Source organism: Canis aureus, chromosome 5 (assembly GCF_053574225.1).
Source record: "Canis aureus isolate CA01 chromosome 5, VMU_Caureus_v.1.0, whole genome shotgun sequence".
Lineage (NCBI taxonomy): Eukaryota > Metazoa > Chordata > Mammalia > Carnivora > Canidae > Canis > Canis aureus.
In genome coordinates, this window is record NC_135615.1 from 60254376 (window position 1) to 60269445 (window position 15070).

At 40.0% G+C, this 15070-nt stretch overlaps 1 protein-coding gene across 3 annotated transcripts in view; it reads right to left on the minus strand.

Moving 5' to 3' along the window:
* The window catches only part of NUP93 (nucleoporin 93), a 108963-nt gene that overhangs the window by 14382 nt on the left and 79511 nt on the right, over positions 1-15070 (minus strand). For all 3 annotated transcript variants that reach the window (XM_077898364.1, XM_077898365.1, XM_077898366.1), the window contains 3 exons: positions 7627-7701; positions 5531-5620; positions 3840-3979 (listed from right to left, as the gene is read on the minus strand). In XM_077898364.1, the coding sequence (XP_077754490.1) occupies positions 3840-3979; positions 5531-5620; positions 7627-7701 (305 nt within the window). The remainder of the gene's footprint in view (positions 1-3839; positions 3980-5530; positions 5621-7626; positions 7702-15070) is intronic.

Genomic DNA, 15070 nt, shown 5'->3' on the forward strand with positions numbered 1-15070 from the left:
AACACATACACATATCTATATCCACATCCATATCATTAGACTGTGAACTCCATAGGGCAGAGCCTAGACTTCCAACTTCACATGGAAGAGGAAACCGTGCATGCTTATTCAAACAAACTACATCATTTATTCAGTGGGGAGCACACCATTATAAAGATTTCTCATTGCTATGGATACACAAAAGAATCCCTAGAGGGACATAATTGTGGACTTCCACTGTATTAAGGCCTAATGTACAGACTGCTTCAGCTCACAGCTGAGTGCTTTGGTGGATTCTTTTTAAACTTTTTATTTTGAAAAATTTCAGACCTACAGAAAATTAAAATAGCCCAATGAATGGTCTTATACCCTTTACCTAGGTTCATCAGTTGTGAACATTTGTGTACATGTTTTTTCTCTAAGTAGATATGTATACACACATATACATATACATCCACTTTTTTCCTGAACCATTTGAAATCCGCAAAACAAAAACAAAAAAACACAACCAAAAACATCCTTCTGCAAAAATACAGAAATACCTCATCTATCTATAAAGACAGCACTATGCATGTCCAAAGAACTAGGACATTTTCCTATCCAACCTCAACACCATTATGATACCAAGAAACTGAACATTAATATATTGTTATTATCTAAAATATAACCCACGTTCCAATTTCCCAATGTCCTTTATAGCTTATGTGTCTGCCTTCACTTTCAGGATCCAAGCAAGGAAATAAATGCATGGCACTTAGCTATCATGCCACTTTTAGTCCCTTTAATCCAGAGTAATTCTACCACCATTTTTCACAACACTGACCTTTTAGAAAGAATCCATGCTAGCTGTTAGCATGTCCCACAAGCTGGACAGTTTCCTCGTGATCTGATTTATGTTCAACTTTTTTGCCAAGTATCCCACACAGCTGATGCTGGTACTACCCATGGAGCCCCACCACAAGGCAGGTAATATTTGGATGATCACCTTGTTAAAAGTGTCGTTCACCAGATTTCACTACTGTAAAAGTACTTTTCCCTTTGAAACTGGTAAGTACCCTGTGGGCTAATACTTGGAAGTCATGTGGATATCCTGTTCATTAATAATCTTCTCAATTTGTTTCCATTGGTGCCCTTGCTGAACCAATTATCAAAACTGATGGCTGCCAATGATTTTCTATCATTCCCTCTTCACTTATTTGCTAGTATGCTTCTTAAAACTCTGCAAAAAATCCTTAAAATTCTGTAGTGTTTTTAAAGTATTTCCATAGTAAGATGAAATGGTTCTAGTTAAAGATATCCAAACATGGGGTTAATATAATAACTTTCTAAATATGTTTCTTATCCAAAGCAAAACAGGATGACTCAAAAAAGTCAGGTGCCCCATATGCACAAAGATAGTCGACACCAGATTAAATAAAATAACAGAATGAGAGAGTGTGAGAGAGAGAGAAACATCTAAAAGTCAATTAAAAAAAAATAGACTCAATGGAATGTTACATAAATGATACTGACAAAGAATTTAAAAAGCAAACTACAAAAACCACATACTGTACACATTTGGATCATAACTGTAAAAAACAAAAAAATATTCATATATCAAAAACAGGGGAAAAGGAAATTGAAAAGGTACAGGAGCCTCTGGATGTGGTACAGGAGACCTCTTCCCTTTTTGTCAGGTCTTTTGGCATTTCCCCCACATTTCTATAATGAGCATGTAGTATTTTTGTAGTGAAAAATAAACAAAATTCAATTAACAAATATAGTAAGTCCCCCATCAGTGAGAGTATTTAAAAGCAGAGGTTGGAAAAGAGATTAGAGAACTGAGTCCCATAGCAGCCAGGACAAACATGCCCACTACAGTCTCTTTCAGCTTGAATTAAGACAACTCGTGTGCTCAGGCCTAAATTGAAGAAGCAGCTGGAATCCCTTCAGGACTTAAAAAATATGTATCCTGTTTTGAATCTGAAATGTAGCAGGGAACAGATCAACCAACCCTGTATTTTCAGCTTTATATGCAAAAAGCATTTACGTCTCTGTTTACTCTACTATGTTGTCTATGGATCTGCATCGGCAAAAATACTTTAAGAGTGAGTACAATTGGGGTGTTGGGTGACTCAGTCAGTTAAGCATCTGACTCTTGGTTTTGGCTTAGGTCATGATCTCAGGGTTGTGGGATCAAGCTCTGCATCAGGCTCCACACTCTGCACTGAGTGTGAAGCCTGCTTGGGACTCTCTCTCCTTCTCCCTCTGACCCCATTCCCCCGCCAACAATCTCTTCTTAAAAAAAAAAAAAGAAAAAAGAAAAAAGAAAAAGTGAGTATAATTATCCTGAAATAATCCCTTCATCAAAAGATGACAATTCTTAAAAAGCATGCCACCAGGGAGTGACACCACTAGAATGAAAGGACAATAAAGTTACAATAAATATGGACAGGAAACTCCCAAGTAGCTCTAAGTGCTGCCAAAGGAATTAAGGGGGAAAATTTTTTTTAAGACAAATAAATAAAATAAGTGAAATGAAAAGAATAATAAAAGACATGGAATGGCTTACCAGATATAAAACTAAGGAATGCTTAGTACCACTGGTGAAGTCAAGCACCAATGTTAAAGAGTAGGTTTACTAAAGAAAAAATAGTCATGAGCAGTCATACTTAAAGGTTTTTATATATTGTAAAAAAATTTTGACTCTTTTGCTGCGTGTAGCAATACTACAATATACGTTAGGATCTTTATGGCTGCAGATCAATATACCCAAAACTTAACATTACAAAAATTTAGAAAAAGTCTAATAAAATATTTTATGAACTTTTTTGTGCCTATGCAAAAAAAGAATAAAGACAAGAAAAATTTGGAGTTCTAGATTTTTCTTAACCAGGGAATGTAGGCTAGTGAGATTATGTCTGATGGTGTTCATCTCATGTATAATGATTGTATAATTATTACAGTATTCAGTATAAAAGTACCTATTCTCTGAGGTACAGAGTCTAAATTACCTCAGTTAATTCACAAGGAAATCTTATGAATTTTCTAACTTTCTAACACAGTATTATTATGTTGATAAAGGGCAACCACACTACATGGGCACTAGCAGCCACATGGGCTCATTGGAAAGAGGTGTAATTGAACAAGTGTATTCAACTCTGCTTTCTCTTTTCCACCTAGCAGACGGGAGCCCAGCACCCTGCCTCTGAAATAAAGAGTCTGTTGCACATTTGGGACAACTCCTGCTGGCAAATTCAGAGCTAGAAGGAATGTCTACAGGGAGGAATGAATGGCACAGGTCCTACCAACGAAGGGGACAATAGTTAGGACAGAAGGGCACAACAACAACCCCCTCAGTGACCGAACTCCAGTTAGGGAGGAGGTGGCAAAGCCTCCCAGCACCAACTACAGGCATTAGCAGCTGGGAAGGATCCAGACACATAGGGATTAATGGAATAGAGCCAGAAGGAAAATAAAGGGTCAAGGACTCTTCCTAAGGCTTGAAAATGGTAATATTGCCAGATGTAAAGATTAAAATGCTGAAAGAAGACAAAGCCTAAGGACTCATGCCTAAACCTCACTAGGAAACCGGATCGTGACCTAAGGCAATGGCCTAATAATTATGATGTCTCCATACTAAGGGACAGAGAGAGGAGAAAGAGAAAATGAAAAGTCTAACAGTGCTCCCACTAGCCATGATTTTTTATTGTTGCAGAAACAGTCCTAGTAAAGAAATGTTTCTGAAAACAGGATGGGATCTCTCAGCCTTACTCAACCCTGTACTATGGAGCACTTAGACACAGAACTACTGAACACTTGAGAAACAGCTGACTTCTAGGGATTCTGAAGCCAGCCCCACTGTGCCAGGGCTGCCTTACCTCTGCTCGAGGTATGCCAAGGCCTGCCTGACAAACTCCATGCGCACTTCCACGCTGCTGCGGCTCTTCAGGGCATCAGTCGCTGGTACCAACAACACATCTGTCATTTGTTTTACCATGGTCCACATGTCAGAGATGTTCTGCACATAAATGAGACTGTGCGTGACAATGCTGCAGGGCTAGAGAAATGGTCTGGCTCTTCGTAGCTCTGATCTCAAAGGCAGAGAAGGTAAGGTAGAGGAAGAAGTTTAATGTCTTCTGTCTAAGGCCTTCAGGCTTAAGCTCAGTACAGAAGATGCACCTCTGCCGTGCCAGTTGCTGATGAGCACCCTCCTGCCCCAAGCTGGTTTTCAGATCAATTACTATTCCAGGTCTGACATAACCACCCACATAATTAAGACCACAGAATAGTAAAAGAAACACTGAATCTCAGTGGGTTATCCCTTATGAGAAAGTGAATACATTTATAATTGTCCAAAGCTCTAGGAGTTTAAACTGAAGTAGCTGCATTTCAATCCTTACAAGGTCATGTGAGTTTCTTAAGGCTTAAAATAAAGAGTTTAACCTAAATAATAAAGGTTTTGTCCTCCCAAAAATTCTCCAAGGGCCACTGCTCTTACCCCATTTTGTGAGTGTCGCAACCTCCCATTTTCCTTCCCACTCATTCCCTTTAAAAGACGCCTCCATGACAGCCTCCCAGGAAAAGAACAGGCATTCTCTCCTTCGTGTTACCACCACACAGATGGGACTCACTCTCCCCAGAATCCTTCTAGCTGTAAATCTCCCCCTTAAAAATGGATCCCCTGAACACTTTGCAATATTCTAAAGTTAAGAATCCTTGGGAGATAGCACTGATTGGAGAAAAGCAGGTTTACTTTTTCCAAAGGAAGAGAGAAAATCCTGTTCTCACCGTCTCCCTCAGAAATTAAAACTGTAGAAAATCCCCAAATGTGACTCTTTCTAAGTGGTGAGATGGTAGGTGGATTCTTAACTTTCTTCTTTGGATTCACTTGCATTGCCTTATATTTCACTATTTTTTAAAAAAAGCTGGATGCATCTTTAAGGACTAAAATCATCATCATCACCATCTGTATATGAGTATTTGCTTCCATCCTGCTCTGTTTTTTCCATTCCTCCTGGTCATTTACCAATCCACGCATCCACTTTCTTTCCCCTAGGGGGAGAAAACTGGCCATGGGTAAGAACTGAGGAATAGGATTAAGAAATAAAAATGAGGAGTCACAGAGGAAGGGGACCAGCAGCATACAAAGAATGCTTCTATAGATCACACCTGAGTCAAGTTCAAGGGGCTCCCTGATGTGAAAACATCACCTTTATAATTCAGCTCTTGTAAAAGAGTCCATTAGTCTATCTAAGGAGGAAAACTGGTGAGGGAAGGGTTGAGGCCTGACAGGACTTCAAAGCAATACAGCTCAAGGAGACCTCCTGTGACCATTAATTGATCCTGGCTGGGCCTTCTGAAGATGCATTAAAAATACATGTATGTGGCATCACCATAAAAACAAAACAAAACAAAAAAAAACCTCAATGTTATTTAAAATAAAACTCTGAAGTACAGTAACATTTTATTCCACAGGGCAGGGTGTCTCTTGAGCACATTTCTGCCCAGTCAGCAAGCTGCTAATCCCATCTGAGGGCACATTTCTCCTTGGGTTAGCTCCGAGCACTACCTTATCATCCAGCTCCGCAACCGAAGCACAGAGTTCGACGAGGTTAGGCTGCAGGTGCCCATTTACAATCTTCTCATTATAGATATAAATCTGAAAAGAAAAGCAAAAAAAAGTGGCACAATTTTTTTCTCCTCTTCTTTTTAAAACCTCTTGACGACGTTCTGAAGCCAGCTTCTTCTGCTCAATGGTCAGCAGCAGCTTCAGCCAACATTTCCTTCTTCAGTGTGGCTGAGCCATCCATCCTGCCTAGAGGGCAAAGCTTCTGGCCAGCTTCCCAGATGTGCCTTTGAAATTTGGGTGGCAGTATCAATACACCAAAGATAACTGCTGCCCCATCTTCCTAACAGCTGAAGAATAGAAAGAGAGTGGCCCTGGTAGAGGAGGGCCACAGGCATTTCTGCACCTCTCTGCCCAGCATACCCTCCGTCCCAGCAAGCAAGGACCAAAGGGAAAGATGGGACAATGGGAAGATTTCCGCTGCTGCTTCCTAAGAACCAGAGGCAGAATCTGGTAATCCTCCTGGCAAAAGAGCTGAATGGCCCCAAGCCACAGCTGGTGAACTGAGTAAGGAGTGTCAGGCTACAGCCCTCCACATGGGTTAGAAGAGCCATTGCTGCATTGTCTGGAGTATCCATTTCTCCAGGAAAGAATCCCTGCTCCTTAGGAAAATTTTAAGGAAAGGGAACTATGTGATGTTTTAAGTTATGGAAAAATCACTTATTACTTTGATTTTTATTTTAAAATAGCTAAAGTAAATGATTTATTTAAAATAGCTAAAGTAATGGTAAGTTTTGTCTTACCAAAACACTGAACAAGGTAGTAAGGTTAGACAAATTTGGACCCTGCTGAACCTTACTTCCCTCTACTTTATATATCTATCACATAGCCTCCAGGGACGTTACAAAGATGAAATAAAATGGTCTTAAAACTACAAGCTGGTGTTTATTCACTAATGTGCATTTCTTATGGGCCTTCCCTTTGCAAAGTATTTTACTTTGTACAACACAGGACATAAAGATTCTCTCTCCACTGCAGGGGACAGCCCTGTAAACAGATATATGACATAGTGTCCGAATCTAGAAACTAAATTAGTTTCATGGAGTCTTAATTTCACAGATACAGAAGAGACAGTTTCTTTATTCACAAGCTTGTCGTTGCATTAGGCCTGAACTCTGGTGGTGGCTGCGGCAATGGGAGGAGTCAGCCACATAACGAAGGTGAAATGTAAAGGATGGAGATGTAATGGGGAGAGAGAAATCTAAAACTTGGAGGAGAAAATAAATGAAGGCCACTAGTAAAACACAAGGGAGTTGAAAGGAGACTTAAAAAAAAAAAAGGCATTTAGAAAATTTTTCTCAACAAGGGGTACAAGAGGGACAGAAGCCCACAACCCTCAATTCTAGAAACAAGACTTTTCCCCTCTTGATATTATTTTGTGCGGAAAAGCAGCAAATTATAATAAAACACACAAGCAGCCAGAACTGTTTTACTCCAAAAGTCAATTCCATGTTTGTATTGTCCCCTCAGGGCAGTTGCAGTCCAACAGCCCCTGTGCTCACCACAGAGTATCTCAATTCATCTCCGTGCTACTGCATACCCATGACATGTAACCAGAACCACAACCCCCAAAATATCATTAGCTTCTCCGGGACAGTATCAGAGAGTGGTAAGTACATTATGCTTACCAAGGCAGAAAAACATTTAGAAAATTTCTATCAACAACAAGAGGTGAAAAAAGATTTCTGATAACACCAACAGCCTACCAAGTAATTCAGTTAATAGAGAACTCCATTTGCTAAGCAGTGCAATTACTCGAGGCTTTACTGTACACGGGCTACTGCCAAATGGAAAATGAAATGTCTTGGTCAGTGTAAAGGGGAGATTTCCATTTCCCTAAGTCAAATATGAGTCATTCTATTACCCAATTTGATGGAATTCTCCGGTGACCTACGTGGTAAAATATTAACCAGTCCTCTCAATGAAAATCCAGCTTGTTTTCAAGGTCTGACTTTCACATGAAGTCTTGGTTCTCTTTTACTCCTCAGGGCACTCACATAGATTTTCCTGGGTTCAATCCTCTCTGAGAGCATGCTCACCTGCCGGGCGTAGGCCATCTCAATGCTATCCAGTGAACTTCGACCTGGGAGTCCCACATCACTGATATAACTTGGCTGTAGGTAAACAAACATGTAGAATTATGATTAAGAACAGCATTTAGTCATGTAAAGAAAAAAAAATTCTACAAACATATACTTGTCTTTTAAAAAGCTATGAGAAGTCGCTTTCTTACTAAGATTTTCTCAAAACGATGAATTTAGGGGTTTCATTAGAACAAAACTCTCTTCTCATGAATACACAAGAATGGAGCAGGCATGAGATCCAACTCAAAAATAATGGGAGGCTAGACAGGCTATAAGGATATCTCAATGACTATTCCTAGAAATGCACATCTTTCCAATATTCGGATCAATCTCAAGCCCCATCTCCACCCCATTCTCTCCCTCCCTATCTTCACACCAGTAAAGCTGTTAGTTATGGGCTTCCTATTTCCATCAGTCATATCAGAGAGCTGAGGGATCGGAGCGTAAAGGGTTACAATTCAAACATTTCCAATGCAAAGCCCACACTAAGAGAACAGCTGCAGATTAACTTTCTCTATCTGAAGATATGAAGCTTGTCTAAGTTGGGCAACCACTGATTCATTGAGCAAACGTATGCTAAGTGCCTGCTACATGCATAGCTGTGTGCAGGTCTATCCCCACAGGGCTGACAACAGGGCAGTCCATAAATCCTGTCTCCAAAGAGTTTACCATCTATGGGGAGAGTGCGACACAAACATATGAAAAAGTTTATTAGACTTTTTTTAAAGAAAGACTAAAGTTAATCTTTAGTTAAGCTTCAATCCCTACTATAAACAAATATGGGTCAAGATTAGGTATGTCTTATTAGGTGTAGTCTTAAGTTTGTACTACATAAGTTAATACTGTACTAAAGGAAATTCTTTAAGTTTCTGCATTGAAAAAAATGCAATGTTGTATTCTCTAAAACAAACAAAAAGGAGTTTAAAGCAGGCAGGTTTTCTGGTGAACCAACAAGAAGACAGAAGCAAAACTTCCTGGCACCACCAAAGCTGGCAAAAGGAATATTTGTGTGCACAAGCCCTGAGAGTAGGTAGACAGGAGTGGGGCAGGAGGCAGAAAGGTGAGATGAAGTCCTCAAATTCTAAAAAATGAATGCTGAGCTGTCAGGACACCTGGGTTCCAGAAGGGCCACTCCACTCCCTGTCTTTGGGATCTAGGGCAGGGCACTTTCTCTTAGAGCCTCAGGTTCCCATCAGTTGAATGAAGGTGTTCTAGACAACCTCAGAAGGTCCTCCTCAGCTCTTATTTTTGAAATCACTGCTCTTAAAAGCTTTAAACAGTTTACTGAGCTTGACAGATGTTGCTAGCTGGCTAACCAATGACCATTTCAAATCGCTACTTCTTACCTCCAATCCCTGCCACCTTTCAGTCCAACATATGGAGTTAAAGATACCTAATGGTGTGTTGATAAATGTTTAACAACGGGCTTGCGGAAGGGACATGATGTGTAGCGTTTGCTGGTTTCTGTGATGTAAAGACTCCCACCATGGCAGATTTCAAACTATCCCAAGGAGAATCAGCTAGACTCCAAACTTCCTAAAAATTTAACAATAGGCCTTTATGAGCTGACCTCTTCGTGATACTGAATATACCCTTCTGCAGCTTCCAGTGCAGGTGGGAGTAGTGGTAAACTCTGGTTCTAGCCTATGAGATGAAGTACAAGTCTGGAGTACATTTTGGGGACAGCTTCTGCCCTTCCTATAAAGAGAAAATGAAGAGCCTGGCATGGCCTTTCAAGCCCCCTCGACTCCCCCCAATATAAACAGGATGCACAGAGCTACAGCAGTCATCCTGTGAGCCTGAAGCAGGTGATGCACTAAGGATGGTAGTGTACCAGGACAGAGAGGCACTGGGTCGCTGATGGCACCACAGAATCACTGAATGAAGGCCCACACTCTCCATACTCACAGACTTCTTGTTAGGTGAGAAAAATGTATCCTTACTCAAGCCGCTGAAACTGGTATTCTGTTACTAGCAGCTGAAAATATTCCTATCTAAAATACCGATTAGGGATCCCTGGGTGGCGCAGCAGGTTAGCGCCTGCCTTTGGCCCAGGGTGCGATCCTGGAGACCCGGGATCGAATCCCACATCGGGCTCTCGGTGCATGGAGCCTGCTTCTCCCTCTGCCTGTGTCTCTGCCTCTCTCTCTCTCTGTGACTATCATAAATAAATAAAAATTAAAAAAAAAAAAATAAATAAAATAAAATACCGATTAGCGAAAACCATCAGGTTATAATAACAGCTATACTTATTGAGCACTACTATATGCCAAGCACTGTCTTAATTCCTACAACCCTATAAGATAATGTACTTTGACACTCAATTTTATAAATGAAAACACCAGAGCACACAAGAGAACAGCTTGCCCAAGGTCACTCCAATAGGAGGCAGTGGGGCTATGCTTTAAGTGCACAGTCTGGCTCCACAATGTCTGTCCGGGAGCCCAGGGCAACTTTCCAGAGACAGCCAGCCATCAAAGAACAAGACAGTAGTGGTTAGAAATCCTGGCTCCACTACTCACTAGCCATGTGATCTTGACTGCATATAGTGCTTCTTGCGAGCCTCGGTTTCTTTAGCTGTAAAACAGGAGTGGTAATGGTATCTACCCCGGGTCTATGACCACTATTAAGCAAGGAGAAAAACAGCATCTACGTCACAGCATTGTTGTGAGAAATAAGTAGACAGAACTCAGCACAGGGGCCAATAGTTGGCCAAAAAACACTAGCTATTAACACTATGTAAACAAAAAATAAACCACCATAATTAACAGAGGAATAAACCCTATTACTGAATGACAATGGACGGATACAGACACTACAGAAACATAACCTAAAATATTTTAATTTGTGCTGGCTAGAACCTCTCATCTCATTTTTCTACAACAAACACAGAACTCCCCAGTAGCTCATTCTCTCCTTCTGGACTAATTCTGAGTGTTCCCAGTAACAGAGTTCTATTAGACAGCCAGCACCCTTCTGGAACAGAACTAACCATATGAAAGTTGATGATCCAAAAGTCTTTTTTAAAAAATAGAGCACTAAATCTACTTAACTCCAGTAGCCTACCTAAGGGGAATGGGTAAGAGGGTAAAAAGGGGAACATAACACTAAAAACATGTCTGCAAGGACACAGTTGTTTCAGCTACATATACGTAAACAGCCTTGAGAAACATTTTCCAGTACTAAAACCTAATTTTTAAAATAATCCATTTATAAAGTAGTTGGTTTTCAGTCTCCAAATTTCCATTTAAATTAATTTTGCCTAATGTTGTTTTCAAAGTTACCTTTCCTTCATTTGCCCTTGGCCAAGTCTCCATCACACCACACATAAAGTCAATTATCCCAGCAAAAGGATGTGTACATGCACATTCCTGAGGAGAGGAGCCAGTAAACATTCACTAGAATTTCAAACCCGGGGGCTGCCTGAGGGTTGGGAAAGCAGCTGCCAATATGTTGTGTGGGAACAACATTTCAGATCCCTTGGACATTTGGGTCTCTCTATATTGGGATCTGATGGCACAATTGGAATGACAGGGGCAGGGAATCAGAGACCAGAAAGGCAGAGAAGATGGGAGGGCAGGGCCAGAGAGGGCAGCAAGGGGCTCACCCGAAGTCTGGAGACATGGTAAGTGAAGAAACAGCAGCCTCTGGGAGCACAGATATGAGAAGAGTCTTCTCAGAGTAGACAGTATTTCCAAAACAGTAAGAAACATTCCAGACCAGGTATGAGGTGATGGAGGGTGGCAGCAGAGAATCACAAGCTTTGTTAAACAACTACTTTTATACAAAGAATATCCAGATATAAATAAAACTCTTCTCCCAAGGAGGACACATTCTGGTTAGGAAGAAAAGAATGTAACTAGCATTCTTAGCAAAATAAGTATGGAGTAAAAAATATATATACATTTTAGAAAGAAGAGTTTTAAATTTCCAAGTATAATATTTGGTTTATAGTATATAAGCAAAATAGAACCAAAGTCCAACTGGGGACCAGAAGATCCAGGTTCTTTTTTTTTTTTTTTTTTTTTAAGATTTTATTTATTTATTCATGAGAGACAGAGAGAGAGGCAGAGACACAGGCAGAGGGAGAAGAAGGCTCCTCACAGGGAGCCCGATGTGGGCCTGGATCTCACAACCCCAGGATCATGCCCTGAACCAAAGACAGCGCTCAGTCGCTGAGCCACCCATCCCAAGACCCAGGTTCTAAATGCAACCCAAATGTGTGACCTTCAGTAATGACACCTAACTTCTCTGGAGCCTCATTCTTCATAGACATATTGGCAGTGGGAAGGAATTCTTGGGCCATTTAGACAATGAAACCTATAGAGCCACTAAAAAAATGGCAGATACCTACACATACTAACCTACAGAAGGCTCCAAAATAAGTTTAAAAAAATCAAAACATAATGCTAAGTTGTAGAATCTAATATATAAAATGGCATCACTTATGGAATAAATTGGTAGTGATCAGATGAACTTCTATATAGAAAAGCACATGAATACGGACAGGGAACTGGCAGGCCAGCATGTGTGCCACTGTCAGAGGTAATTGGGTGGGAGGAGGAGAAGAGAGGCAAAATTTTCGAAAGTGCATCTACGTACCTCTACTATCAAATACTGTGCAAGAAGGTGCTCATGTATAATACATCATGACATAAAAATGAAGAGTCTGTTTGGGCTTTTTAAACTTCTTTTTGAAAGAATAGCAGAGTACTTTCTATACTTGAAATCCTACTCACATTCCAATATGCGAAACAAATCTCACTCCAGGAAATAACCAGGGAGCCATAAAGTACAGTACGGAATCATCTAGTTGAGTTTTCCAGTTCAAACTCTGTTGGTCTCTATTTGACTATAATCCACTGAATCTAAAACATCACATATTATAAGACATTTATTTAGGTACCACCAGGAAAGGAAAAATTCTGTCAACTAAATTATGACACTAGATTTAAGACATACTCTGATTTCAGAAATGTTAAATGTAGAAAAGTTTTGTGACAGGGAATTGATGAAATTTGGTCTTAAGTCAATTATCAAAATAAATTATATTCGACACTCACTGTTCATATATCACAGGGTGAAATGATACCTTCACTACCTGTAATTAAGCTCAACTTAGCTTCTCAATGGAGTCTGTTGCTTGCTAGGCTCCATCATTCGCCAGAGGATGCATTAAAGAACCATCTTCTGGGGTGCCTGGGTGGCTCAGTCAGTTAAGCATCTGATTCTTAGTTTTGGTCAGGTCATGATCTCCCAGATAGAGCTCCCAACTCAGCAAGGAGTCTGCCTCCCCTCCTTTGCACCCCCCGGCTCACGTGCACACGTGCTTTCTAATAAATAAATCTTTGGGGGAAAAAAACCTATATATTAACTATATCTAATACCAACCCAGGCACTAGACTGGACTAAAGTTAGATAAAAATGGACTTTTCAATATTGTTTTAAAAGTTGGCTAAAAAATATCAGGGATTTCCAGGACTTCTCAAACCCCATGTGCTTTCATAAGAGCAGTGCACGCTGGGGGTGTTCGTTCTTCCTCCCACTAACCACATGCAAGGATGGCACAGAGGTTCCAGAAGTCTCTTTTTTGCTTCAAAGCACATGGTTTTTATTCAGACCACAGCTTGAAAAGTTATTAACAATCTTTCAATCCCTCTCTTCCTTTAAAAATTATACCTTTCTTCAATCATATCCTAAGGAAAGCAATTTCCCAAATTGAATTTTTGCTATGGAAACCTCATTTCCCTCATTAAAACTTGTGGGAAACAGTTATCACCAATGTGTCATTGCTCTTCTGTTATCAGAAGGCTTAGAGGTAAAAGGTTTCAGGAATCCACCATATCTTAGTTCACTTTTGCTTTTAAAAGAAGGTCCCAAGGAGGCACCTGGGTGGTATGGTTGGTTAAGTGTCTGACTCTTGATTTCAGCTCAGTTCATAATCTCAGGGTTGTGAGATCAAACCCTACAACAGGCCCCACTCTCAGCATGGAGTCTGCTTAAGATTCTCCCTCCCTCTCTGCCCCTTCTCCCACGTTCTTGATCTCTCTAAAATAAATAAACCTTAAAAAAAAAATGTCTCCGGTGTCTCTTTATATTAAATTATCCAATGTAAACATTTTCCTTCAAATGTTAAGGTCAGTTCAAAATGATCAAAAGCCTCCTTCCTAACTAATGACTCCGGATGCCAACAACCTTATTCCTGACCATAAAGTGCCCAGAAAAGAATGGTGTAGATGGCAAGTCATATTCTTTAATTATTTTTTTCTTTAATTATTTTTAATTATTTTTTAATTATTCTTTAATTAATTTTTTCTTTAATTAATTTTTAATTATTTTTTTCTACCTATACACAAAGATTTCTTTCATTCCTAGAGATACTTTCTTTATAAACAAAGGGAAATCCCTAAAAGGGGTCCCCTAAGGGACATATCAATCCTGAAGTGATTATAAAATTTTGATGTGCTTACCACATACTAATACACACCAAATACTAACACCCACCATAAACACTGCTAGAACATGCTGTGTGTACTTTCTTTGCTGTCACTGGCAAAGCACTTCATGTGTTCCACATTCCTTAGGACGCTTCTTCCAGAGAGGCCACTTATAAAAAAGACACCCAGGCCCGGAAATTCCAAAGCCTACTACCTCTGGCCTTTAAGCTATGTGGTTTCCTATAAATAGGGTAGAGGAAAAGCCTGCCCAAGTGGAGATAACATTACCTTTCCATTATTTTGAAGAACATTATAAGGAAAAAGCCTGTAGAAATGGTTAAAATTTAAAAAGGTGAAAAATACCAGGTGTGGCAAGGAAATGGAACAAATGGAATTCTCACATACTAGTAGGTGGTGGGAGGGTACATGGATACAACCATTCTGGAAAATCGTTTGGCAGTATCCACCAACAATGAACACATGCATATCCTCTGACCCAGCAATTCCCCCCTTAGCTGTACCCAACAGAGATGAAAACATATGTTCACCATAAGACACGTTCAAGAATCTTCACAATAGTACTATTTATAAAAGCAAAGAACTGGAAACTATCCAAATGTCATCAGACCAAGAATGAATAAGCATATTGTAGTTATACTGTTCAGCCATGAGAATGAATGGCCACAAACGATATACAAATTGTTCAGCAAAAGAAGCCAGAAACAAGAGTACATAGTGTATGACTTTATTTACATAAAGTTCAAAAAGAGCCAAAATTAATCTATGATGTTAGAAGTTAGGACCATGGTTCCCTTGGCGGTGGTGGTAGCAGTGGTGAGAAGTGGAAGGGAACATAAGGAGGATTGTTGGGGTGCTGGTAATAATCTGTCTTTAACTCAGTGCATTCCATTTGTGATAATTCACTGAGCTGCATACTTATAATGTATGCACTTTTCTGTACT